General features: G+C 43.2%; 1 protein-coding gene across 4 annotated transcripts in view; it reads left to right on the top strand.

Annotated features, from left to right (window-relative positions):
• Positions 1 to 546: 546 nt before the first annotated feature.
• Positions 547 to 27,355, top strand: part of LOC120527174 (folliculin-interacting protein 2-like) — a 132,910-nt gene continuing 106,101 nt past the window's right edge. For 3 of the 4 annotated variants that reach the window (XM_039750313.1, XM_039750314.1, XM_039750316.1), the window contains exon 1: positions 548 to 772. In XM_039750313.1, coding sequence (XP_039606247.1) covers positions 687 to 772 — 86 coding nt within the window. In that variant the 5' untranslated portion in view covers positions 548 to 686. Of the gene's footprint in view, positions 773 to 27,355 lie in introns of all 4 variants that reach the window. The other variant, XM_039750311.1, reaches the window with a different exon arrangement.

A 27,355-nucleotide genomic window follows, 5' to 3' on the forward strand; every position in this document is an offset into this window, starting at 1 on the left:
GTTTTTTAATATTAAAACACCAATGCGTGCGTGTGTGTGTCTGTCTAGATTTAGTATGTTGTAATAATCAGGACAGAGTTGAAGGTGTACAGGTGATTGAAACACCAGGGTCAGATGATCATAATATAATACAACTGTCAGTGTTTTGTAAGAGTGCAGATGCAAAGACTAAAATTGTTAACTTTAGCTTTGGTAGGGCAAATTTTGAGCAAATGCGGCAATGTCTAAAGAAGATGGACTGGATAAGCTTTTTAGTGTTGAGACAGTTGAGCAGAGGAACAGACTAACTTCTGAATTCTCATATAATCTGTGTTCTTCCTATTTATCTTCAGTTTTCTGTATCCATCCAACATCCTTTTCATTTCCTTTTTTCTGGTGTTACATTTTTAAATGGAAAAAAATCAATACTTTTGTTATATTACATGGGGCGCGAGAGTAAACGTGTGCGCGCGTGTGCTGTGTAGGTTGCGCGCACTCCCTCCCGTCTCCCCCTCCTTCCTTTCCAAGTTTCCTCCAATAGGAAGCGCGAGCGTGCAGCAGCTCGGGTTTGCTCTTTCCGCGGACGCTCATTTCTGTCATATGACTCTCTCGATAGCAATCCATGGAGGTACCCTACCGCAGCCCTGCGCCATGGCCACGCAGCGTAGCCCACCCTGCTGAGCTCGCTCCCCACGAGGCGCCGCGTGATGGCCCCAACGCTGCTCCAGAAGCTGTTCAGTAAAAGGTCCGTAGCGGCCCCGTCTTCCAGGAGTTCAGGGGGACCCGAGATAAGGTGAGCGAGCGAGAGAGGGAGAAAGAAAGTGAGAGCGAGAGTGCACGAGTGGATCGGAAGAGGGAGTTCCGTTTTTAATTATTATTTTATGATTTTTTTGTTGTTTCTTTCCCAAAGGTAAGTGGAAGGAAAAAAACAGGAGGAAGGTTGTCAGTGTTGCCGGGCTTTTTTTCAGCCTGAGTTATATAATACACTCTGGGCCGCTGGGGACTGGGCACCGTATCTCCGGTCTTTGTTTCAGTCATGAATTGGCTTGTAGTAGCTGTGCGAACTCTTTTGTGTTTTATTGTTAATGGCAAAAGAGTTATAGTTTAACACAGATGAATGTTTTATTCTTGAACAGTCGTTTTCTCTTTTTACCTCTCATGTCGCGCAGTAGGTGGTGGTGTCGCTCTGTGTGATCAAAAATAAAGTGTTTAGAGGAACAGCTGCTGCCCCCCGTGCGAAGAAACAATACCCAGAGAGCATCTTTTAAATCTGGCACTATCGTCAAGTGAGGCACGTAAATTTGCTGCATGTCGTGAATGGTGCCTTGTCCAGTCAATTGAATTTTACAGCCGTCCGTTTTCAGAGTATGCATTTTTTCCAGAATAGTGTTGTGAAAAGTCGAATCCTATCCTGGCACGAGCCTGCGCAATTCAGAAACCATCCCTGGTCGTGATGTCAGTCTGTTGCACGGTGCCAGTCAAGCCAGTTGGAATGTGAAAGCATATGCTTAAAAAATAATAATTAGCACGCGGAGCTGTACACAGATGAATACTGGGTCTGTAACTGAACCCGGGTCCATGGAGCTGTGATGGAGCAGCACTGACAGCTACATCACTTGTACGTTACCCTCAGCTGAGTTTCTGTGGAACGCTTATGAAAAAACAAATTATTGAATTGAAGGAGGAATGAACATTTCTCTTAGACTGCTTATTGTAGTTTTAATTGCTAGATATGATTTTTTTAAAAGGTGCTTTATTGTGAATGTAATAACTTTTGTTTGTTACTAAATGCAAGTAGCAAGTGACTTAATGACTTAGTCAGATTATTGCCTGGACCATCCAGGTTATTCCTGATAGGATTGTTGGGAGTATATAGAAGATAAAAGATGTGAATTCAGAGATGCATGCTAAAATAATTAGTATGATAACAGTATCTGCATATGGACATGTAATGCCAGCAGCCATAACACCTGCACTTCAGAACAGGTAATCTACTTGATGCGGGACCGGACTGTATTTGGATGGGACACCATCTAGGACAAGGGTTCTCGGCCCTTTTCATCTCATTTACCCTGTAGCAACTTTTCAAAAGTAAATTTCCTCCTTCCCTGTTTTCAGTGATTTTATTTTGTAAGGGTGCTCCGATTTCCTTCCACTGTTCAAAGACATACATTTTAGGTGAATTGGTGATCCTACATTGGCCCTGGTGTATGTTTGGGGTGTGTTTGTGTGTGTTCACCCTGCGATGGAATGGCATTCAGATGGATTGTTTCTGCCTTGCACCCTATGCCAACTGGGATAGGTTCCAGCACACACCCAAAATGCAGTCCTGGTCTGGATTAAACAGGTTAGAAAATTACATGATATGACCTCTGCTATAATAAAGTGATCAACAAAGGGGAAGTTTTAATATCCTGTTTTTAACATTTTTATTTTAAGTTCAAATAACAATAATAGCATATAATAATGCTATTTCACTTATTCAATACCAACTAATGATGAGCAGATACTGGTATAACAGAACAAAACACACTGAATCAATAAGAACACATCGATCAATGAGATGCTTGTTCTTGCTTTTCACCTACAATTTTGGGTGTTCTTTACACAGTTGTTGAAAGAGCGAGTCTAATGTCGTCTTCGGGGAAATAAGATCTTTGCAGCTTCAGCCTTGTTATGCAAATTTACCCCCAGTTAGGAACTTGTAATCTAGGAAAAGCTTGGGTTGCTGCTGGAAGGTGAGACCAGCTGGGGACACTTGCCCTGTGGACTGTGTGTGGATCCCAATGCAGTGACAGGGACACTATGCTGTAAAAAATGGTGCTGTCCTTTGGATGAGACCCAAAACAGAGGTCCTTAGTCCCTGTGGTCGTTGTTCCTTGATGTCCAGGCTAAAAAGCCCACCACAGCTTGACCAATGCGTTCCCCTAATCACTCCCCATCTTTAATTAGCTGTCTCTTGACCCATCTAGCTAATGTGTGGAGAGTGTACTAGCAAAAAGTAGCTGCCATCCCATCATCCAGGTGAATGCTGAACATTGGTAGTTGTTGAAGTGGTTTCCTTCTGTCAATGTAAAGCACTTTGAATAGTGAGAAGAGCACCATAACCTTGTATTTTTATTATTAAATAATTAAGAATTGAATAATTTTAATTAATAGTAATTATTATTAAATAACCTAAAAAGTTGTAATGTGTCAAAAATATTGTCTGTAAGGTGAAGCAATTTAAGATATGGAAGAATATGTGAAGGGATGGATGTGAGATGCTTTGTATCTAGGAGTATTTTGGACAAAATAACATAAATATGTAAATGTATTATAAAATCTGCGGTGGGTTGGCACCCTGTCCGGAATTGGTTCCTGCCTTGTGCCCTGTTTTGGCTGGGATTGGCTCCAGCAGACCCCCGTGACCCTGTGTTCAGATTCAGCGGGTTGGAAAATGGATGGATGTATTATAAAATGTGACAAAAAATAGAAAAGTACAGTATATGAGAGCATAAATAATTAAATGCCGTGAAATAGTGGTATTATATTGCTTATTTCTTTTTTCTTTAATTTTATTTGAAGAAAGGAACATTCCATACCATCAAGTCTAACTTACACAATGAAGAAGATAACATTACATACGATCAAGTCGAACTTAACAAAACCAAATTCAACCCCCATCCAAGAGAAAGAGAGGAGCGCTAACCGCAAGAGCAAATCTTTAAAGACGTCAAAGGAGGGAGAATGTTGCTTCTTTCTTTATGTATTTATTTATTTCTTTCAGTAATGCCACACTCTACATTCAATTAGAGATCTTTGTTGTTACATACAAATTCTTGTGCTACAGTTTCTGGGGGATGGTGAGAGACAGGGAATTCTATACAGGCAATAAGACAATAAAGCCAATGTCACATTATTTGACTTTTCCAGCAATTTTTCACTTGTAGCCTTCAATTATATAATCTTAGCAAATCGGAGGTGTGCTCCCTTGTACCCAATCACCTGATGTGACATATCTAATGACTGAGACCAACTGGTTTTTGTTTGTTGTGACATTTCACAAAACATTTATTTATTAGTTTGTTTAATTTTGCCTGAAGTATTCCTCCATTGCTTTGAAGTTCTTGGTATTCTTTGGTCAAACCAGGTGTTAAACAGCTGACGAGAACAGAAGTAGTTTTAAACCAAAGTCTGCGTTCACAACTTTTTTTGGAGTGCTGTTCCTTCCTGATCTGCTCCATTTTGCTTGTTGTGATCGCTGTCTGCCTTTGTCTTGCTCAGCACACCTTCAAACTTGGTCATTCTACAGGTCACCCTGTTAAATTCACACTTGGTATCTCAGCCTAGAGAGCCCACCTCTGGCCACTGCAGTCCTTTAATTTCATGTGGCTCATGACTGTGCTGCGTCAGTACTGTCTGTCTCCCTCCATTTATTTTATGTTATAGCAGCGGGTTCATTCTGGATGAAATTGGGGCTTTGAAATGCAAATTCAGCAACATCAGGTTTGAATCATAGTGTTTTGTTTTTTTTTAACATAAAAACCTTAACTAATTTAAACGTAGTAATTGTAACACAGTACACTAACTGGGAACTGTTGGCTATAGGTGGTCCAGTGTACTTTTGACTTTAGGCCTTGGTTGAAACTATAAATACTACTAACTTATATGAAACATGTTTTCTTTAGACTTGATCAGTATAGCACTTATGTTTTGATAATCGTGTAATAAAAAAGGGGAAATGTAATCTATACACTGCTTAATTTGTAATCATATTGGTTATGGTCTTGTTGTTATTCCAAAATGGCATGAATATTTCATATTAACCAAAAATGGGGGGCGGGGGGGATCCTTTCAAAGTAGCTAATTATTCCTTTTTAAAAGTATTGAAAATCTTCACTCTGTTGCATATCGAAAAATAGGCCAATGAAGAGCATCTTAATTTTTAGTGTTATTTATAAAGGTTCAAGGTAAGGCGGTTATACTCATTAGTTATGGTACTGTGGTGCATGTTGATTAGCACCAGTAAGCATTTCCCTGTACTCTTTATAACTGTAATATCACTAGAAATCTATGTATGTTGTGACATTTAAAAAAATAGACAAACTCAAATCTGTATAATCCTTAATTTGTAATTTTTCTGCTGTTGATGTGTTACATTTCAGCCTGGGTTCTTCCCCTGGCTGCAGTGCAAGTGCTGTTGTTATGCCATTTTTGATTCACGTGTTTGTTAACATTGTTGGTCATTTAGTTTCTATGTATCTTCCTTTATGTTCACTGTGTTTTGAGGGTGACCTCCTAAGTAAGGGTAGGTGGGCAAGGGGTATCAGTTCAGCTCCACATGAGATTGCCCTGAGCACAATAAAAGCAGAGCAGACACCCACAGTTTCTGGCGGTTCATTATTAATGCGTTTGTGGTGCTGGTGACCTCTCTTTCAATTATTCTCTTTTTTTTTGGTGAATTACTCAATTTTTGATTTTTATGTATTTTGGTTTTCATTTTGGGTTCATTTCTCTTTCTAGTTTTGTTTTGGCTGGAGTTATGCACTGCTATTTGTGGTTCTTTATAGTGGAAGGAACAACCAGCCAAGAATATTACATACAAAGATGCATGTCTGTACCAGTGTGCTAAATGCAATATGTTTAACAGTAACAAAGTTAGGAAATTGGTAACTTGTTATTCATTTTTACTTTTCCACCTTTCCACTGTCTCACCTGGCAATGCCTGGTAACTCGGCTAATATCCTCTCATTTCTTCCTTCTTTCAGTTTCTATGTTAGTTTTTCATCTGGCTACTCTGTTTATCCAAAGATCTGTAGGTTAGTTTGGTTGTCAACATTAAATTGCCTGTGTATGCATTTGCGTGCATGCTGCAACTGACTAGCATTCCATCCAAAATGCCAAGTCATGTGGTTGAAGTGGAAACCTTATATCTGTGTAAAATTTTGGTAAACTTGGCAATAAGTGTAGATTGGTGGCTGTCATGCTAAGGATCTGCACCGGGGTATCCAGAAGGTTGCCGGTTCAAATTCCGCTACTGCCAGAGGGGCTCATAAGCCATTTCATTCCTTGAGTTAGGCCCTTAACCTGAAAATTGCTTCGGGGCGCTGTACACTGACTGACCCTGCCATCTGAAACCCAAAGTTCATGTGAAAAGACAATTTTTCCTCAGGGATTAATATATCAAATCAAAAACAAAATCAATTTTCTGACTATACAAGCTTAATGAACTGAATGGTCTCCTCTCTTTAGTCGGGCTTCTTACAGAATGCTGTTAAGTTTGGTTTTTTTGTGCCCAATACTACCAGGGTAAGCTTGGCTGTCCATGAATCTGACTGTAATTGAGCAGGTTTGACAGTGGATAGAGAGTTCGATAGATACTTTATTCATCCCAAGGGGAAATTCACATACTCCAGCAGCAGCATAATGATAAAAAACAATATTAAATTAAAGAGTGATAAAAATGCAATACAATAACTTTGTATAATGTTAACGTCTACCCCCCCGGGTGGAACTGAACAGTCGCATAGTGTGAGGGAGGAACGATCTCCTCAGTCTGTCAGTAGAGCAGGATGGTGACAGCAGTCTGTCGCTCAAGCTGCTCTTCTGTCTGGTAATGATCCTGTTCAGTGGATTCTCCATGACTGACAGGAGCCTGCTCAGAGCCCGTCGGTCTGCCACGGATGTCAACCTGTCCAGCTCCGTGCCTACAATAGAGCCTGCCTTCCTCACCAGTTTGTCCAGGCGTGAGGCGTCCCTCTTCTTCATGCTGCCTCCCAGCACACCACCCACCGCGTAGAAGAGGGCACTCGTGACAACCGTCTGATAGAACATCTGCAGCATCTTATTGCAGATGTTGAAAGACGCCAGCCTTCTAAGGAAGTATAGTCGGCTCTGTACTTTCTTACACAGAGCATCAGTGTTGGCAGTCCAGTCCAGTTTAAGCATCGATAATATGAAGTTCAATGCCAGTCACTTTTTATATTTGGTTTAGTTTGAAAACTGTTCATAATAGCTTTTGTTTAATAAATACTGTTTGTTTGCCTGATTTACACATGTTTTCATTTTTTTTGCCAATTTCCTGCAGGTTTCCTTTTTTATTATGTTATTTTAGAGTTTCAATTCTTGAATTCTGTGTTTTAATTTGCACAATACCTTTTACTGATACCAAATTGTTCTTTCTGTTGCAACCACAAGCTAAGGACCACCTGCATTTTAGATCCTCTTCGCTGACTGCTGTTTATATTGGCTTACACTTACTTCCCTTCATCCTGATGTATTAACTGCTGCTGTTTGCCGTTCCTGAGTGTTTTTTTTTGTTATCTCTTTCATATACAGTACAATTTCAGTGGGCTCTGACACAATAAAGAAAATGGTAAAGAACAATAAGGTACCTTTGCCATAATCGACTATATTTTTATATTTATTGTGGAGGTTGACCCGGACACAGACAGGCAGACACGTTCATGTCACCCACAAACACGTTTATTTACAAATATATACAATAATAATTGGTCACTCAAACCGCAAATTAGTGCACAAACCTCAAAGTCACAGTCCTGGCCACAATGCCTTTCTTCGGGCCACCTCCACTCTCCTCTCTGGCCTCGTCCTTCTTCCACCTGACTCTAGCCTAGAATGAAGGGAGACGGCCCCTTTTATACATGACCCGGATGAGCCCCAGGTGTTCCCGGCATTCCTCCTCTGGCCACGCCCCAGTGTGGCGGAAGTGCCGGCTGTCCTCCCGGCAGCTCTCCGGCGCCGCCAATTTTTCCCCAAGCACTTCCGCCACCCCAAGGCATTGGGACGGTGACCACGGGCCCCTACAGGGTGGAGCTTCCATGCCCTGTACCCGTGGCCCCCAAAGCAACCAGGAAGGCGACCCCCACGTGATCCAGGGTGGGCGCAGACCCACATCCGGTCCCTCATGGCGTCCCGGCCGGGTCAAGGCCCCTGGCATCCCTGACATTATGAAATATTCTTTTTACTCCCAGTCCCCTAGTTATGCCCTCTTGGTACTAATTTTAAATGCAGCATAGCTTTATTAAAGGAACACTAAATTCCAAAATACATACTTTTTTATATGTTACATATCCCATGTAGTTTGTAGTTATGGCCGAGAAATTTTTTTTGCAGAGTAGAGAGAAAAAAGTTTGATATGATAGAGCCCAATGGTGATCAGTGCTGTAACAATGGCAAACAATGTAGAAAACCATCCATCAGGGGGAAAAAAAAAATCTAACATGTTGTATAATTCACATGTCTGTTATCCAGTTATATGCTCAAAATGTGCAAAATATTGTTAAATAGGTATAAATAGGTAAAATATTGTTAAATAGTTACTTGTAGAATTATCAGTGCCCATTATATACAGGGGCATGGGAAAGGTGCTTTATAAATAAAATGTATTATTATTCCCAAATTGAAGACTTGCTTAGGCCTCTCATTCGTTGGTCAATCCCATCTTGAGTTTTTTGATTTAGATTTTTGTGACTTGGTATATTTTATTAATCCCAGAGAGAATATTGTCTTTTCCGTTTCAAAGTCAGAACACAGGGTCAGCCATTGTCCAGTGCCCCAGAAGCAATTTTCAGGTTACAGACCCAACAGAGAGCGATCCCTTCTGGTAGTAATGTGATTTGACCTGGCAACCTTTCAGATAACAGTACAGATCTTTACCCTCAGTGCCATCACTCCATCCCGGATGTTTCCATTACAGTTTTCAAGTCATTTGCCATTATACAGCATTGGTCACCATTAACCCCTATTACAGTAGAGTCTCACTTATCCGACATAAATGGGCCGTCAGAACGTCGGATAAGCGAAAATGTTGGATAATGGCAGGTGTTAAGAAAAAGCCTATTAAACGTCAAACTATGTTATAATTTTACATACTGTATTATGAACCTAATAATCATGTTTTACAACAAAACAACAGAATAAATTAACTGAAAAAATGAACTTACAATTACAGAATTGTCTGGAGTTAAATACAGTATGTATTGTACTTAAAGTTCAGTCCTGTGATGATTTAAAGACATTTTTGATTGTAGTCTGCTTTCCTGACGAGTGCCGTTTCTTCACTGTCAAGTCTCGCCGTCTTTGCAGCATCATTATGTCGATTCCTGTAGCTGCTTCTTGTTGCTCAATGTAATTAATTGCAGTTTCTAGCCTTAACTCCGTCACTCATATAGTCAACATCCGTACGAGTGTATACTGTTTACTACAGTATTGTGACTGCGTGTGTGTGTGTGTTTGTGCTGTGACATGTGAATCCTTGTCTTGCACCTGAAAACTCGAAGCTGAGTCTCAGTACTTTTAGCAACACCAGCTTTATTCAGATTGAAACAGCAACAGCGCGGTTATTTATTTTAGCGGGATCTGCCATTCTCCTATACACAGACACAGCAGTCAGGCAGGGTCGGGGGAAAAGTAACACTGTGCCCTGTGCATTTATAATGTTCCTTGTTCCTTATATCACCCATCGATGGCAGGCGCTTATAGCATGTCCGCGATCTTTTCGGATTGGCATTTATGGCGAACTGCTACAGCGCTGGGTGATTGCGATTGCTTTGCGACGTTCTTCAGTTGGGTGGAATCCCACAATAGTTTAGAAACTCACTCACACCAGCCATGATTCTTTTCAAAGGTAAAGTGCAGTTTAATTTGCTTTATTTATTTTTACTTTATATTATGTATTAATCATTTTTATATGAATAGTTTTGGGTTGTGGAATGAATCATCTGAGTTTCCATTATTTCTTATGAGGAAATTCGCATTGATATACTGTACGAGTGCTTTGGACTGCGTGCACATTTCCAGAACGAATTATGCTCGCAAACCGAGGTTCCACTGTAATTAGCTGCGGTTGAGTCGGGAGCAACAAAAAATAGACTACGCTAATGCTCGCAACTTGCAGTTCTTGTTGCCGATTGACTTTTTTTTTTTTCGGTGGGACGTTGGATAAGCGAGACTCTACTGTATATATAATGCCTTCCCAGTTTCCCACAGTCACAAAATGGTCCCACTAAGCACAGCAACCCACAATACTTTTCTTCTTTTCTTTTCTTTCATCTCCACTTCTCCTCGACAAGCTTCGTCTCCCGACTCTGGTTCCCCGAGTAGTCTCTGCTGGCCCCTTCTATAAGTCACCCGGAAGTGCTCCAGGTGCTCGTTTGCCCCACTGCACAGGCTCAGGAACAGTTGCAGCACCCCTGGATCCCAAAATGGCTGTAGATAACTCCATCTCCCATGAAACCCTGCAGGAGTTCGAGGCACCACTGCAATCCATGGGGGCTACCATCTAGTATTCCGGGGGAGGTACTGTTCTGCCCACGCTTGCTCCCCCGGTCCTCTCAGTGAAGAGGCATCCCGGCCATCTGTGACCTGCTATTACTGTTATATACTCCTCTCCTTCTTGTATGGTGAAGGAGAATTTCAGTTTGATTATTCAGGGGAACACCTTGTACAGCCATAGTTGGCTTTCTGATTGTGTATTTATATATTATTTACTGATTTGTTTAGATCAGTAAAAAAAAAAACACCTGTTTAACAATGGCATTTTATATCATGATATTCCAGAGTTTAATGTATGAAGGTGTTTTGATGGGGCATCTTTTATAGGATATAATAAACTCTGATTAAGTCACCAAGTTCTCAAAGACAAGCTAATATAACAAGAAAAACACTTACGTTAACTATCCCTTTTTGTTATGTATCTGTAGTTAGTGAACATTAAAACTAATGTATAAGTTTTCATTTACCCTCCTTTCAAAAAAGCCTGTGTTGCACTTCTAAGAGCGGAGCGCCCAGGCCAGTTAAATTAATTGATGCTTTTATAAATGTATTTTTGTTTGACACCAAAAATGGTTTCTGCAAGTCTAGCCATGGTGTGAAATTCCAAAAGCGTCCTAATTCTCAGTAGTGCTTTGCTTTCTTGTAATAATTCGAGGATCGCTTGCTGACCTGCGCTGTTTCATTTTATCAGGTTTTAAAGCTGGCTACTGTGCCAGCTGCCGGCAGGGTCAGGTTACTCCTTTTTCTATATTGCACTAGCGTGGGCCTTGGATCAGTTTTCATCCTTATTAATAAACTGAACTATAGTTGGAGTGGTTTTACTCCTGGTCAGCTCTTGAAAGAAGTTAAGATGCACATGACATATTCAAGAAGTCCTTTTGAAGAGCCATTAAATGGTTATTTCTGTTTTGTGATCAGTTTAAATTTTTGCCACTTTCTAAATTTAAAGGATTTGTAAATAGTATTCACCCCCTTTGGAAATTTTTCAAATTTTGTTGTTAAAATTGTACCATTGATCCTGGCTCCCGGCATGAGAATGCAGCTATTGTGTCCTTGGGCAAGACACTTAACCTACCTTGCCTGCTGGTGGTGGTCGGAAGGATTGGTGGCGCCAGTGTTCGGCAGCCTCACTTCTGTCAGTGTGCCCCAGGGGAGCTGTGGCTACATAGTAGCTTATCATCACCAGCGTATGAATGTGTGTGTGAATGGGTGAATGACTGTTGTGTTGTAAAGCGCCTAGGGGGGTTCTTGAACTCTAGTTAGGCGCTATATGAAATACAGGCCATTTACCATTGAATCACAGTGGATTTAACTTTGCTAATTTGACACTGATCAACAGAAAAAGACTCCTTAATGTCAACGTGGAAGCAGATTTAAACTAATTGCAAATACAGTATAAAACACTAAATAATTGATTGCATAGATATTGACTCCATTTAATATGATGCCCCCTAAACCATCACTTGTTCAGGAAATTGGTTTTAGAAGTCCAATAATTAGTTCATTGAATTTAATCTGTCCTGGGTTTCAGTTGATTGTAGCATAAATGTTCCTGTATGTGGAAGGTCCAACCTGTGGTGAGTCAATATGGTGGGCTGGCCTACACAATAAAGACAACAATGCACTCCCAGCAACTCTGAAAGGAGATTGAAAAACACAAGGGAGGGGATGGAGACAAGAAAAATATCCAAGTCACTGAATATCCCCTGAAGTCCAGTTAAATTAACTTAGACCGGGGGACTTCAACGCGTCGCTCGCAAGTTACTGGTAGCTCACAACCCCTTTCCAAGTAGTTTACCAAAGGGTTAATGAATCCTACATAAATTTGAAAACTTTATTAGTCAAATTAGGGGTGGGTGATCGTTCTAAAAAATCATATCACAATCCACAATCTGAATTGCAATCTATCTTTACAATGTGGCATACACTTGAGAGAATATCCGGACTCAAACTCATCAAGACCTAAGTAGTACTTTATTTTAAATATCAAACAAAGTTGAATTCAATTGTTCTCTCGTTAGCTAGCTAAGCGGAGTTGAGGAACACACCACAAAGCTGGCGAGTGAATGAGGAAGACCCCTCCCTTCGGCGTGTTCCGTGTTTCTTGGATTTTCGCAAATCAATTGGCACCGCAAGCGAACTATAATACATGGCAAAATGAAAGAAGTCACAAAATCAACTGGAATATTCAAGCAAATTATAGAAAAAAAAAACAATCAAAACCTGTTAAGTCGTTCTCTCGTGAAAAGCGGACATACAGACAGAGAGACATTAGATTTTATATCTAAATATATAATTCACTAAGGGCACGCAAGATACTGAGCGCAAGCAAGACAGAGCCCCGCCTGCCAACTCTAACCCTCCTACGGCATCATGGGATACACACGACAGAGCCACGCTTGCCAACTGTAACCGTCCTCCCGAGTCCAGCGTCGCTCTCGAGGCACGCAGCAACTTATCAAACACAGCCTCAGTTGCTTTTGTCTGCGCTAAAGTCCACATGCACCTCTGAGCCACGTTGACTTTACAACACACGTAAGACAGAGAGCCACGATCACCAACTCATGGAGCCCCGCCTACCAATTCTAAGACTATGGGATACGCACGCATTTAGTGTATAAATGGATATAAATAATTGCATGTAAATGATTCGCTAAAATCTGTTGTATGTAAACGATACTGTTTAAAACGTTATTGTTTGTTTTTTCATCAGAAAACCCGGTTTCCACGTCTACCTGTATTAGTTTTTAATTTTAGTTTAGTTTTAGTTTTTAATTAGTGTATTAATTTTAGTTTAAATGGCACTTTTACCACTCGCAATAGGGCGGACGCGCTGACTTATCGTGTCGACTGGGCAATACAGTGAATGCAGCATCTATCTATATATGTCTATGTTTTCCATAGCCTGCTACAGGAAGGTACTCTCTCGACCATTGGCATTGGTTTCGCTCCTTGCTGTTTTCGTTATACTGCGACGGTGGTTTCCTAAGTCTTTGTTATACTGAATTCCTTTCTCACCGTTTTCCGTTCCTATTTTTACACCACCGTATGCTATGGCGGGCTTCGGCTAGTATTATATATTAGGAAGCCTTCAAAATTATGTGCAGTTAAAGTCTCAACAGCATTCTCAGCATTTCTGGAGCTTAATAGAGCCACATAACTGAAAGAATCTTCACCAAGCAGCTCTGAAAATATATGCTTTGTTTGGGTCTACATACCTGTGCCTTTTCTGACATGAATGTCATGAAATTAAAGTTCAGAACAAGACTGACAGATGAACATTTAAATGACTCCATAAGAGTGACCCTAAGTGGCTCCACTCCACTATACACCTCAGTGCCAGTCATCCCTAACCCTAACTAAAAAACACATCACACATGCAACTGGACATGTGAATAAAGCGAAACAGTGACATGGAACAAAATGACAAAAGAATAAGTCATATCTGTGTATTTGGAATTGCATTGTTTTGTTTTGACAGCATTCATGTTTTAATTCAATAGTGTGAGACACACTAGAAAATGAATTAAGACATACAAAATGCACTTGCAGGTGAACTAAACATTTTTTCTGATGTTTTAATACAAAATGTGAGTTGTGAACACCAACATTTTGTAAATGTTCAGGCAAAACAAGTTTATTCAGGTTGTTTGGGTTGAGATAAGCTATAAGAATAAACGTTAGAAAACATGAGTAGCTCTCGGCCATTTTCATTTTGTAAAAGTAGCTCTCAGGGGAAAAAAAGGTTGGAGACCCCTGACTTTAACATTTTAGAAGAGTATGGCACAGCTGTAAATCAGTCTAGAGTGTGGCATCCACAAAAACAGACTGATTGTGCAAGAAGAAGACAAGTGAGGGAGATCAATGAGGGACCTATGAGAACTCTGAACAACAGCTACAACATTTATTTATATAGCACATTTTCATACAGACAATGCAGCTCAAAGTGCTTTACGAGATGCAATAAAAAGGAAGTTGGTGTATAAAATATAAACAAGCAAGATTAGGCAATGTTATTGTACAGTATGTAACAAAGAAAAGGGTAAGATCACATGACCAGGAAAACAGGAAAAAAACAAACCAAAAAAACTCCAGTTATGCTGGGAAAAAATCCCAAAATCTTCAGGGGTGCCAAGGCCAAAAGGAAATTCTAGCTAACATAGATGACCTAAATCAGTCATCATGGTTTTCAGGCTTCATTTGGAAGAACTTGTTGATAATGGTCTTGTGGACATCTGGGATACCCGCCATTCAGTGACCATATAGACTAATAGGGATACAACTAAAATGTAGCAAGAAAAAGAAATTTTAAAATAATAGAGTTTTAGCAGTAATTTTAAATTGATCGACAGTATTAGACTGGTGAAGATAGATAGGAGTTACAAGCTGCAGTGGCTTGGACTGGAGAGAGAGACTGTGCAGACAACTGTTTCCCGATTGCTTCACCAGTCGCAGCTTAATGAGAGTGGCAAAAAAACCCAAACATGATGTCTCTGCTACAACTGGTCAGAGGGCACACTGGAGACTGTGACCTTCTCCTGGAAGAAGGTGCTATGGTGTGATAAGCCCAGAATTGTGCTTTTTGGCAGTGAGTGTAAGCTAAACAATGCACAATATCAAAAACACTTCCTCCCCACCACAATTGCCTCATACTGCAGGAATGCTTCTCTGCAGCAGGCCCTGGAAGGATTGTGAAGGTAGGGGGGGAATGAATGCAGCAAAATCTATGGAAATCCTGAAGGAAAACCTTATGAAGTCTTTGGGAATGCTGCACCTTTGGAGGAGATTTGTTTTCCACCAAGACAACAGCTACAGGCTTAAAGCCAAAGCTACACAGGAATTGCTTAAAAAAAACAATGTTAAAAGCCTGAAGTGGCCGACTCAGAGTTCAGATCTCAATCCAATTGAGAATTTGTGGCTGGACTTGAAAAAGGCTGTTCACTATCGATCAACATGCAACCTGATAGAACTTTAGCAGGTTGAACAGAACTTGAACAGAAGAATGGGGCGGAAATGGCAGAGTCCAGATGTGTAAAACCAGCAGTCCAAGAGAGAGACCTGTACACACACACACACCCACACACTTGAAGCTGTCAACAGTGCATAATGCTGACTACATAATACATAAATACTTATGTGATCAATTATTTTGTTTTATATTTGAACCACTTTATAGAGATCTGTTTTCACTTAATCAGTGTGAAAAAAAGCCAAATGAAATCCACTGTGACTGAATATTGTGTAATAATGAAATGTGAGAACTTTTCAAGGGAGTGAATTACTTTTTATAGGCACATTATATTTTAAATGCTCACCCCAAGTGCCCTGCAACTCAGCTGACTTTGTGCTTCCTCTTTCACAGACATGATGTCAAATCAAAGGGGCATGACTCATTGCCCATCTGTTGCGCTTCTATGAGCAGTGGTCACTTCTTGCCAGTCTCAGTTATCTGTACAGACATACTTGCCACTCCTCGACTGTTCTTTCACAAAAGTCTGTCTTCTTCATTAACCTTTAGTGAGAACGGGATCTGTGAACATAACACACTTGCTTAATTTTACATTTATATGTTTAGAACTGGCATACAAGAATGGCATGCTGCTACCACCGGACCACCGGTGAAAAATAAACTCAATAATCGTAAATACTTTTTTATATGTTGTGTGTACTGTATATACTTTGTGCCTTTTGCTTGGGTCTTTATGTATATTGTGTATCATTTATTATACAGTATATATTGATTGTCATGTGTGTATTGTTTCTTAGGAAGATAAATAGGTAGATTCATAGATATTTTCTGTCCACTCCATTGCAGAGCACACTTCTGCACATACTTTTTAAACGGGACTAATAAGAATGAAGGTACAGATATAGTACAGTAATTCAGGTGAGGGATGAACTTTGAGGGTTTCAAGTAAAATTGGACACTTTTTTAAAAAATTTAAACTACTTTATTTAAAGGATGGCATGGCATGTTGTCGCAGTGATGAGTGATGATGCTTTGCTGCTCCAGTGTCTTGAGTTGGCATTCGGTGCTTGGGCATGGTCATATTCCATGAAGAGTTTTCTATTCTCCCAGTGTATCTGTAGATTGTCTTCCAGCATCCCATAGGTGTACGTTTTAGGCTGAGTAGTGACTAAGAATAAGCACCATATGAGTGTGGGTGGGTAGATGAATGGATACTGCAGTGTACTGGCATCCCATTCAGGGCTCTCATTCCTGCCTTGAGCCTGATGCTGCCATGATATGTTGTCACGTAAGAGAAAGTTGACCGAGTTTGACAGACTTCATTTACAGCACATGCTTTGAGAGACATGGGAGCAGTCGTGGCACGTTCCCGTGACTGCCAGTTGTATAGTTTTGACAGACTGAGTGACTTGATCCAACCAGTCTGCAACATTTCATTTTGTCTTAAGTCATAGAATAACCCATCAACACTCTCCTGGACGTACAGTGATTATAATGAAGTTACATGGAATAAAGAACATATGAGATTTGAACCATGTAAACGGAAGAGATGCTTGTCTGTCTAATGCCTTGTGTTTTACATATGATGACGGAATGGAAAAAAGAAACAAAAGTCTATGATTTCATGTGAACTTAGTATACAGTAGTTGTAAAATCTTAGTACAGCATCAGTGATTTCAGAGAGCATGTTGGCTGTCACCTGTTCAGTCTGTCCCTAAGGCTTCAGAAAGTGCCACTGCATTGCACCTTTTTCTGTTTCAAAGAAGATAGGTCCCTCATCATCTAGTGAATTCAGATCAGTGGCTCTTGCATCTCACATCATGAAGATGTTTGAGAGACTGGTCCTGGACTACACGAGTTCTCCTGTGGTAGACTGACACTATCTATCCATGCAAGCTCATAAACTTTGGAAATGGGAAACTGTTCTCAGTCATCTACAGTATTTTCTCATCCCTTGCAATATCTAGTCGTTTAATCTGACACCCTCTGCCAACAAAATCGGCCAGATTTGACTGCACTTGTCAAGTTAGAAATCCCCTCCAACTAGAATTTGTGTAATGTGGCACCAGCTTAACACGCACACTCACCACTGAACATCCATGCACTTTATGTGTGAATAGATAATAAATCTGTTTTATTCATGTATTCATCCACCAGCCATCTGTTTTCAGAAAGACTAAATCCAGTTAGTGGGACATAGTGAAGAAACACTCTGTCCCAACAGCTTTTGGTGCAAACTAAGGCCCTGAACCGGGAACCAGTTTGTCAATGAGCTTTTCATGCACGGCAAGTTCATTGTCACCAGTTAACCTAGCAGGCATATATTTGCAAGGAAATCCCATGGGAAACCCAAGGAGAACATGCAAACACCCAACAGGCATTTAAATCCATGACAGTGAGTGTACAGTAGCAACTCTGTCCCACTGTTCCCAACAAACTAAAGGAAAACAAAAAAGAAACATTAACGCTAACATAGAACCAGACCTCATGACGGTCAAATGCTTCACTTCAGGGGAAAAAACAGTCTTGAAAAACCTGATTCACTGGCACAGGTTTCTTGTCTGTTGATTTTAAAAATAAACTATACAAGTATTTGTGGTGAGTACAACTTGTTGATTGCCTGTGCTAGAGAAATTAAGTAAGACCTAAGTGAAATACTCAGGAAGGCGTTGTTGGTGATCAATGTTGGTCAGCTGATTTCTTTCCAGTGTTGCCACATCTATCAGTTATTTGGGTTGTCCATCCTCTAGTGTAAGTCATGAGAGGCCAAGGCCTATACTGGCAGGAACCAACCTGGAATCATTGAATCAGATGCTGGTTCATGACCACACATACTGTATTCCAATGCGCCATATGATTTTGCTCTGCGTCAATTGAGAACTTTGAAATAATCTGCTATAATTTAATGTACAGTATTTGATCAAATGCGTGTGAGAACAGACACAAATGTAAACTCCATAGGGAAGATACTTCCCCTAGAAAAAGAACAAGGGGGTGTGTGCTATGGAATGACAGTGCTAACCACAGTGCCATGAGGCTTTCGACAGATGATGAAACTAATAAATTTTAAGTTCAGTTTGCTTGACTGGGAGACTGTGTCAGCTTTGAGGCGTATTTGTGTACCGTAGATCCTGGAATACAGGCCGACCCGGTATATTAGCCAAACCCCTTCTCTACCTACTAAATTACATGTATTTGCAGATGACCGGTATTTAAGCCGACCCCCTTCTCCAAGCAAAATTTTCAAAATTTCCTTAAAAGTGTCTCTTCGGGTATATTTATAATGTTTATCGGCGAGAATTTGAGACTGCCGGCATTTTTGATATATAATATAATGTGCATAATTTACCAAAACACCAATAATTTTTCTAATGTACTAACCAAAAAGTTATAAAAGTGCCTAGCCTACTTGATTAAGCTAGGAGCATGGCACGCATGGTCACAGCGCTCAGGGCTCTCCTTTTCAGTGCACTTTTTGTTGTTTTTGTACTTTTTTGTCCTTGTTTTGCGACGATCGGTTTGGCGTAATATCCGCTACACCATTCAGAACCTTATAGACATCGTGTCCAGAGCCAGACATCTGTTTCGAGTGTTTTTCATCACACGCACAACATCCCAGACAACATAGCGAGACCAGCGGGCTCTCCGTGGATTGTTGTCGGGTCTAGGAGACAACACAGACGGAGGAGGGAAAGAAAGCAGAAGCGGGGTCGCAGATCCGGCGTTATGCTAAAGCTAAAACAACCATACAAGCCCTATACAGAACTTTTTTCTGCACTGAAGGAGCTGCTTTTAATCTCATTGTAGCTGCGTATAGTGACAATAAAAGGCATTCTATTCTAGAAACAATTTCATACTGTACTCACCATTTAATTTGACATCTTTGGGCTGCAGTAAGGAAGGAGATATTTCCACACAATGTCCATCTTCGTTTCGATTGCGATCGCTTACTTTTACCTTCTCTTCCTTCCTTAGCAATTATGTGTCTTGCTTGCATGGTCTTAATGAATTATACATATAGGTAAATCACTGCAATTACATCCACAAACACATGTATCTGGGCTCCGACTGACGCAACTAATGCTCTCGGTTGTTTGTTTACAATCGCTAAGCGATACACGTGACCGCATCCGCTTTAGAACGCAAGATGTCGATCGTAAATCAAAACAAAAAATTTAATTTTAAACTTCCCGATAAGTTATTATAAATTTTATTAAAAAAATCAACAACTAAAACACTTTTTTGAATAAATTCTTTATTTAATTTAAAGTACCGGCATGCAAAGTTACTTCTTCATCTGAAAGATGGCTCTGTGGTTTCGTCATTATTTACTTCCGTATTCATCGGCAAAACCGGCATTGCGCTGGAAATCTTGAATCTGAAACGATACTCGTTGTATAAACCGACCCCCAAACTCCAAGCCAAAAATCTAGGACGAAATTCTCGGCTTATATAACGGGATCTACGCTACTTTGAAGTAGGATATGCAGTTACTCCTCAACAGTGACAAGGCCTATTACTCTGACATAGACATACTAAACTCCGGTCCTGGAGGTCTGCAGTGGGTGCAGGTTTTCATTCCAACCATTTTTATAATTAGAAGCCAGGCCTAGCAGATAATGAAACTTGGTATTGAATTCTATGACTTGGTAGTGCTTTCGTTCCTTCAAAAAAATCATTGTCACATTGTAGTTTTTTTGTATTCTGAGAATATTGTCCATATGTTTTGTGGTGTGGAACAGATTTGTACTTGTTGGTCCCATTTATTTCAAAACATTTTAATAGCACAGATAGTTCATGATGAATATCCACAGGTTTCATTGGAAGCGTGTCAGCTGGAGGTTCCTTTGTCATTGGCACCCCATTATTAACTGATGGCTGGTTAAGATAAAAGGCAAGAATTAAAACATTAATGCAGCTGTTTAAAACTAAAATAGGCAAAGAAGGATTCTGAATTGTAACAATCAAGTTAACTGAAACTAAGCTCAGTAAAAACGTATTCCTGTAGTATTACATTAACTGGTTCTAATTACACATTTGGTAAAGGAACAACCTGCAGCCACTGTGGACCTCCTGCTCTGTTGTCTCAGGCATAGTACAGGTTAATGGGATGCTAGCTAACTAACCAGCTTGATAACACATCTGTGGGAAGCTTTTTAATAAGAAGAAAGTTGGCGGAGACTCACAGGAGTGACTTTTTAAATTGAAGACAGAACTCTTGACCAACGAATAATTGTGAGAGTTGGGTCTTCAAATCAAAAAGTCACTTCCAAGAGAGTTTAGTTTACTCCACGATAATCAGCAAGTACATGAACAGTAAATCCATTTAATGCTATTTTAGTTTTTTTGTACGTTTTGAGCAAGCAACTGGATAATAAACGTGAATTACAGGACACCAGAAACGTGAGATTTTGTTTTCTTTTTTCCATTGTTTTTCACATTGTTTGCCATTGTACATCACTGGTCACCATTGAGTTCTGTTTTGTCATAAACTTCTTTCTCTCCATTTTACACGAAAACATAAGATTAAAATTTTTTCTGACTGCCACTACAAAGTGTATGGGCTAAGCAACATATAAAAATTTTTTTTTTTTTTGGGTGGAGTATTCCATTAATACAAAGGAACGGTTATGCAACCTAATTACTTTTTCAAATTGATTTTCTTCTTCTGTTTCCTCTTCAGCTTGAGTAGCTTGCATTGGACCCTTTTAGGAGTTCTTATTGTGCTGATAAACAACAGAATGAGCTGCTTGAAACCTACCATGTACTTCTTCATCGCTTCCCCCAACACACGTGCTTGTGCGCCTCGCTGCTCCGCCGCACTTTGCAAATGCTCCATAAGAGGAGTCTCCTCTTTGGTCTCTTCAAATCAAGATATATATATATAATATCTTCTTCTTCTTCTTCTTCTTTCGGCTGCTCCCATTAGGGGTCGCCACAGCAGATCATCTTCTTCCATATCTGAAGGGTCAATAAAAACTGGAATAGTTTTGGGTGTCAACAATGACTTCCATGTATAATAACAAATCCTAAAATTAAAACAACGGTCTATGGCATGAAAACGAAAATGCCGCATAGCCAAGTGACCTCTATTTGTTTGGCTGTACTTTTGGGTCCTTTAACTTGGAGAGCCTCTGTCTAGGTCGTCTTCACGGCCAATGACGCCTCCTTCTGGCTGGTCATCTCTTTGAAGCTCCAGGACTGAAACGGGTGGGGTCAGTGACTGTCACTGGGCATTTTTTACACAAGTTTGTACTGGAGGAACAAAGTGACAAGGCTATTAGAGGCAATAACCCCTCTTGGCCTGGGGTGGTATTAGATGCCTGAGAAGAGCTTAGATAGTGATCCTCAGATGTCTATGCATGACAATATATTATATATATATATATATATATATATATATATATATATATATATATGTATATATATGTATATATATATATATATTGTAAAGGACGAGAGAGACAGTAGAAGTGTTGGGGTTTTCCGGCCCGTATATTCTACACACAAAAAAACAGGTCAAAATCATAAACTCAAAAGTTCATAACGCGACGCCGACTCCTGGCGTCGCGGCCATTTTATTGGGGAGGAGCCGGAAGTGGAGGAATGTCGGGAAGGACCGCAAGGGAGGATGGGAAGGATGACGTCAGGGCAAGATGGCGGAGGAAGGGCGGAAGTATCGCACTGCGGTCATCCATGCCTATGGTGCAGGACGGTCTTTTTGCCTATGAGGAAGCAGAGGGAGAAAGTTAATACCCCACCATTCCCTGGCGGCGAGTGGTTTCCCAGGTGCTGTCGAATCAATCCGCGCCTCCTACTCGCGTGCGTGACGATCCCCCTTGGCCCAGGACCGTGCAGGTCGGGCGGACCTAACCGAGAGGTCGTGAATACGAGAGAGGGCATCGGCATTGGCCTGAAGGGTGCCCGCCGATAAGTGACAGTGAACTTATACGGCTGTAAGTCCAGGAACCACCTGGTGACCCGCGGATTCGACTCTTTGTGCAGGGACATCCACTGAAGTGCAGCGTGATCAGTCACCAGAGCGAACTCGCACCCAGCAGGTAGTACGAGGTGGGTCACTGCCCACTTAATGGCCAAGGCCTCCCTCTCCACTGCCGCGTGCGGGTCTCCCGGTCCATCAGTTTCCGCTAAGGTACATCACAGGGTGCTCGACACCATCGACGCTTTGGCTCAGCACGGCACCCAGGCCTGTGTCCGAAGCGTCGGTCTGGAGAATAAACGGGAGCCCAAAATCGGGCGTCCGTAACACAGGTGCCGACGTTAGGGCCTTCTTTAGGTCACTGAGCGCGTGTTCTGCTTTGTCGGTCCACACCACGTATAGGGGCGCCCTTTTGTCAGGTCAGTCAAGGGTGCTGCTCTTCGGAGAAACGGGAACAAACCGGCGGTAGTAACCGCAAGCCCCAAGAAAGCCTGCACCTGTTTCTTGGTACTCGGACGGGCCATTCTAAGATGTCTTTCACTTTGGAGCTCTGTGGCGCACCTGTCCTTGTCCCACGAGGTAGCCTAAATATTTGGCCTCCTTTAATCCAAAAACACTTCCGGGGTTTATGCGGAGGCGGCTTTAGCCAGTGTTCGGAGGACAGCTGCGACCTGCAGTAGATGCTCCTCCCAGGTGCGGAATAGATGACAACGTCATCCAGGTAGGCGGCGCTATAGGACTGGTGGGCGCAGCACTCTATCTACCAGGCGTTGGAAGGTCGCCGGGCCCGTGCAGCCCAAATGGGAGGACCTTGTACTGCCAGTGCCCGCTAGGGGTGCTAAAGGCCGTTTTTCCTTTGCGGATGCCGTTAAAGGAATTTGCCAATACCCTTTTGTCATGTCAAGGGTAGTCAGATATCGAGCCGTACCCAGCCGCTCAAGGAGGTCGTCAATGCGGGGCATGGGGTAGGCATCGAACTTGGAGATCTGATTCAGGCGTCTAAAGTCATTACAGAACCTCCAGGAGCCGTCTGGCTTGGAGACGAGGACAATAGGGCTGGACCAGGGACTATGGCTCTCTTCAATTATGTCCATGTCCAACATACGTTTCACCTCCAGTTCGACCTCTGCGCGTTTTGCCTCCGGGAGTCGGTAGGGCCTCTCCCGGACGATTACCCCGGCCTCCGTGACTATATCGTGCTCAATCAGCGCGTCCGGCGGGTGACTCGCTCACTACCTCGGGATGGCTCGGAGTGTTTGGGCTAACTCCTGCCGCTGCTTGGGGTCAGCTCTTCGCCGAGGTTAAGGGCAGTTGTGCTTGTGAAAGGGAGAGTGACCTACGGAGCTGGGAAGCTCCTCTCTATCTCTCAGGGCTTTAACAGGTTGACATGATAGATCCTCTCACTTTCGGTCGACGTTGGGCTGTTTTACCAAATAGTCGGCGAGTCCTTTTCTCTCCTTAACCTCGTAAGGCCCTTGCCAGTGAGCGAGCAGCTTCGAAAGTGGGAGGTCGGGGCGAGCACCATAACTCGGTCCCCCGGGCGGAACTCCCTGAGGACGGAGTTGCGGTTGTAACACCGGGCCTGCGCTGCTTGCGCACGAGTCACGTGCTCTTTTAGGAGGGGCCTGATCTTTGTGAGTCGGTCGCGCAGTTGCGCACGCATCAAAATATTAGAGGAGGGAAGAGCCTCGGCCTCCCAGCCTTCTTTTAGGATGTCGAGGATTCCCGGGGTTGTCGCCTCGTATAGTAATTCAAAAGGGGAGAAGCCCGTAGAGGCCTGGGGTACCTCCCGGTAGGCAAAAGCACGGCGGGAGGAGCTGGTCCCAGTTCCTGCCGTCCGCTGACTACCTTGCGGAGCATCTGCTTAAGCGCCTGATTAAATCGCTCAACCAACCCGTCAGTTTGCGGGTGATAGACTGACGCTTTCAGGTGCTTTATCTGCAGTAATTTGGCCACCTCCTTGAACGTATCCGAAGTGAAGGGCGCATTCTGGTCCGTGAGGACCTCCTTGGGTATGCCCACGCGCGAAAACAAGTTAACCAGTTCCGTGCGATGCTTTTAGTATTAGCGAGCGCAGGGGAACCGCCTCTGGGTACCGGGTGGCATAGTCCACCATGACCAGGATATACTTGTGGCCACGGGTTGAGGGCTCCAGGGGTCCCACCAAATCGACCCCTATCCTTTCAAAGGGGATGTCCACGAGGGGAATAGGGACTAGAGGAGCACGGTCCCTCCTAGGAATCTGGCGGGTCTGGCACTCGACAGGATTGACAGAACCGCCGGACCTCCTCATTGATCCCAGGCCAGTAAAAGCGGGCTTAATCCTCTCCAGTGTTTTTCGCCCCAGGTGGGCTTAGGAGGTGAGCATGTGCCAACTCGCATATCTCCCGCCGGAAGGTACGCTGAATTAGCAACAACTTCCGCACCTCGCCTCATGGGTAGCCACCGGTACAACAGATCATTTTCAAGGACAAAGAAGGGTTCCCGCGGTGTGGATCCGTCCGCTGTCGAGCTGTTAGGCAGAACAATCGCGTTCCGGGCAAAGCGCAGGGAGTCATCATTCCACTGCTCCCTCTTAAAGGAGGCCGGCGTGGACCGAAATTGATGGTCCAGGCCGAGAGGGTCTTGGGGCCTGGGCCCGGGAGAGTTCCTGGCTAGTCCCTTCTCCGCGGAATCTTCCGGGTCAAGGTCCGTAGCCACGAAAGGTCCCCGAGACACCAGCCCCATAGGGCCTGCCCTTGTGCACGGCGTGGAGGCCGCGGGAGGGTTGCCTTTTCCCCTCATGACAAGATCCAACGAGGCCCCGGAGCGCTAATGGCTTACCGCTGATTCTTTTAGACCAGTCTTGTCCCAGGATCACTGGGAAGGGGGTCAGGTAACACAGCACCGCCATTTGATTGGTTCCCCCTTCCAGGTAAGATAGCAGTGAGCGGAACGATATGACCTAGTCCCCCCATGTACACAGGTAACCAACAAATGTTGCTTTAACCACTGTTGCGGTAAGACAAACGGCGAGCAACAATGGTAATGTTGCTGCCGGAATCAAACAAAGCCACCACGGCGTGCCCATTTAGCAACACCACTCCCGTGATTCGACTCGCCAAGGGATGCGGCGGGTACAATACCTCTCCGCTGATGTCCAGCTGCAGTCCATAGGCTCCGGGCGTGTGATGGGGCAGTTTGGCAGCAGGTGGCCGGTCTCGCCACACTTGAAACAGCGCGGACCCGCCTCTCTTTGGCTCTGGCTGGCGCTTCTGCAGCGCGTCGAGGGGCTCGGGTGGCCGCCCGTCCCTGCGGTTCCCGCGAGCAGGCTTTTCTGACCCCCAAGTCGGAGGACCGCCAACTGACGCTCCAGGACGCCGAGGAGGCCCGACATGTTTGATAGGCGTGCCCCGACCTGCTGGGCGAGGGAACTGGGCATTGCGTTGACCAGGCCTTCACAGGCCACCCGCCGACTTTCCGCCCGCCGGGCTCTCTGGCCGTAGCCAGCGCCCATCTTGCCCCAGAACTCAACGCCTGGGCGCGGCGGGCTTTTCGGGTCAAAGACCCAGTTCCGCCATTCGCCGCCTGCTGGCCCGGCTAATGCCGTAGCGGCCAATATTTCGGGCTTGAGGAGGTCGTAATTAGCGGCCTCCTCCTCAGGGAGGTCATAATAGGCCCGCAGCGGTCCTTTAGGTATGGCGCCAAGATGGACGCCCACTGACCGCTGCCACTCGTTCGGGTGGCCGCCCTCTCAAACATGCCCAGGTAGGCATCGACGCCCTCGAAGGCCCCATCGGCACCATAGGATGAGGCGGCTGCCTGGGCGGGTCTGGTCTCGCCCGTTGGGCTTCCACCAACCTGGCCTCGTGGCCTCCAGCTCCCGGTTGGTAGCGGCTTGCGCTTGCTGCAGGGCCTGGAGCTGGGCGCTCATTCCCTGCAGCACGGTGTTCAGGTCCTGTCCCTCCGTCATTCCGGGATCTCGTATCCTGCCGCTCGCCAGTTGTAAAGGACGAGAGAGACAGTAGCAAGGGTTGGGGTTTTCCGCCCCGTATATTGTACACACAAAAACAGGTCAAAATCATAAACAAAAGTTCATACGCGACACCGACTCCTGGCGTCGCGCCATTTTATTGGGGAGGAGCCGGAAGTGGAGGAATGTCGGGAAGGACCGCAAGGGAGGATGGGAAGGATGACGCCAGGGCAAGATGGCGGAGGAAGGGCGGAAGTATCGCGACTGCGGTCATCCATGCCTATGGTGCAGGACGGTCTTTTTCCTATGAGGAAGCAGAGGGAGAAAGTTAATACCCCACCATTCCCTGGCGCGAGTGGTTTCCCAGGTGCTGTCGAATCAATCCGCCTCCTACTGCTAGCGTGCGTGACAATATATATATATATATATATATATACGATGAGAACAAGGTGCTTGAAAATTGCCATTTAGTTTTGTTTTTCATTCCCCCAGTCTCCATTCATGTGTTCCTCTGCCGTACAACCAGTGGCTCCATTCTGTGCCACACTCATAAATTGATAACAACATCATTAACATTTATTTATATAGCACATTTTCATAAAAATTATGCAGCTCAAAGTGGTTTACATGATGAAGAAAGAGAGAAAAAAGACAAAATAAATAAAAAATAGAATAAGGAAACACTAATTAACATAGAAAAAAAAAAGTAAGGTCCAATGGCCAGGGAGGACAGCATAACAGCAGACTCTCTTTGGTCTCTTTAGCTCATTAACATATATATGTTCAGAGAGCAGTTTTGGCCCCTTAGTAATTCAAACTAGATTTAATACACATGTTAAAATCAAACACTGAATGGTCCTCCTTTAATTTCTGATCGCACTTAGAAGAAACTGAGCACAAGGTGCTTTAAAACCTCCAGTACTGAAATCAACAAAATGTTGGTACCGTGCAGTTTTAAGAATTGAGCGTAACACTCATCCGTAGTTCTTGCAGTCTTTGCGGTGGGTGGAGTAGCAAGTGTTGAACTCTACCCTAAAAATGAAATAAGTATGTTGTAATATTGGATTTATGACTCTTTAAAGAAATAAGACAATGTTGTTGATTTTTCTACCCTGAAAATTGATCTTATCAGGAATCGCGAGCCAAGGTCAAGTGAGAGAGACCTGCAAATAGAACTTTGTCATTTAGGAAATGTTGTAGCCAAAGGCCTTCGCCCCTGAAGGGAGCAGCTGGTAAT

The sequence above is a fragment of the Polypterus senegalus genome, chromosome 4 (assembly GCF_016835505.1).
Source record: "Polypterus senegalus isolate Bchr_013 chromosome 4, ASM1683550v1, whole genome shotgun sequence".
In the NCBI taxonomy this organism is placed as follows: domain Eukaryota; kingdom Metazoa; phylum Chordata; class Cladistia; order Polypteriformes; family Polypteridae; genus Polypterus; species Polypterus senegalus.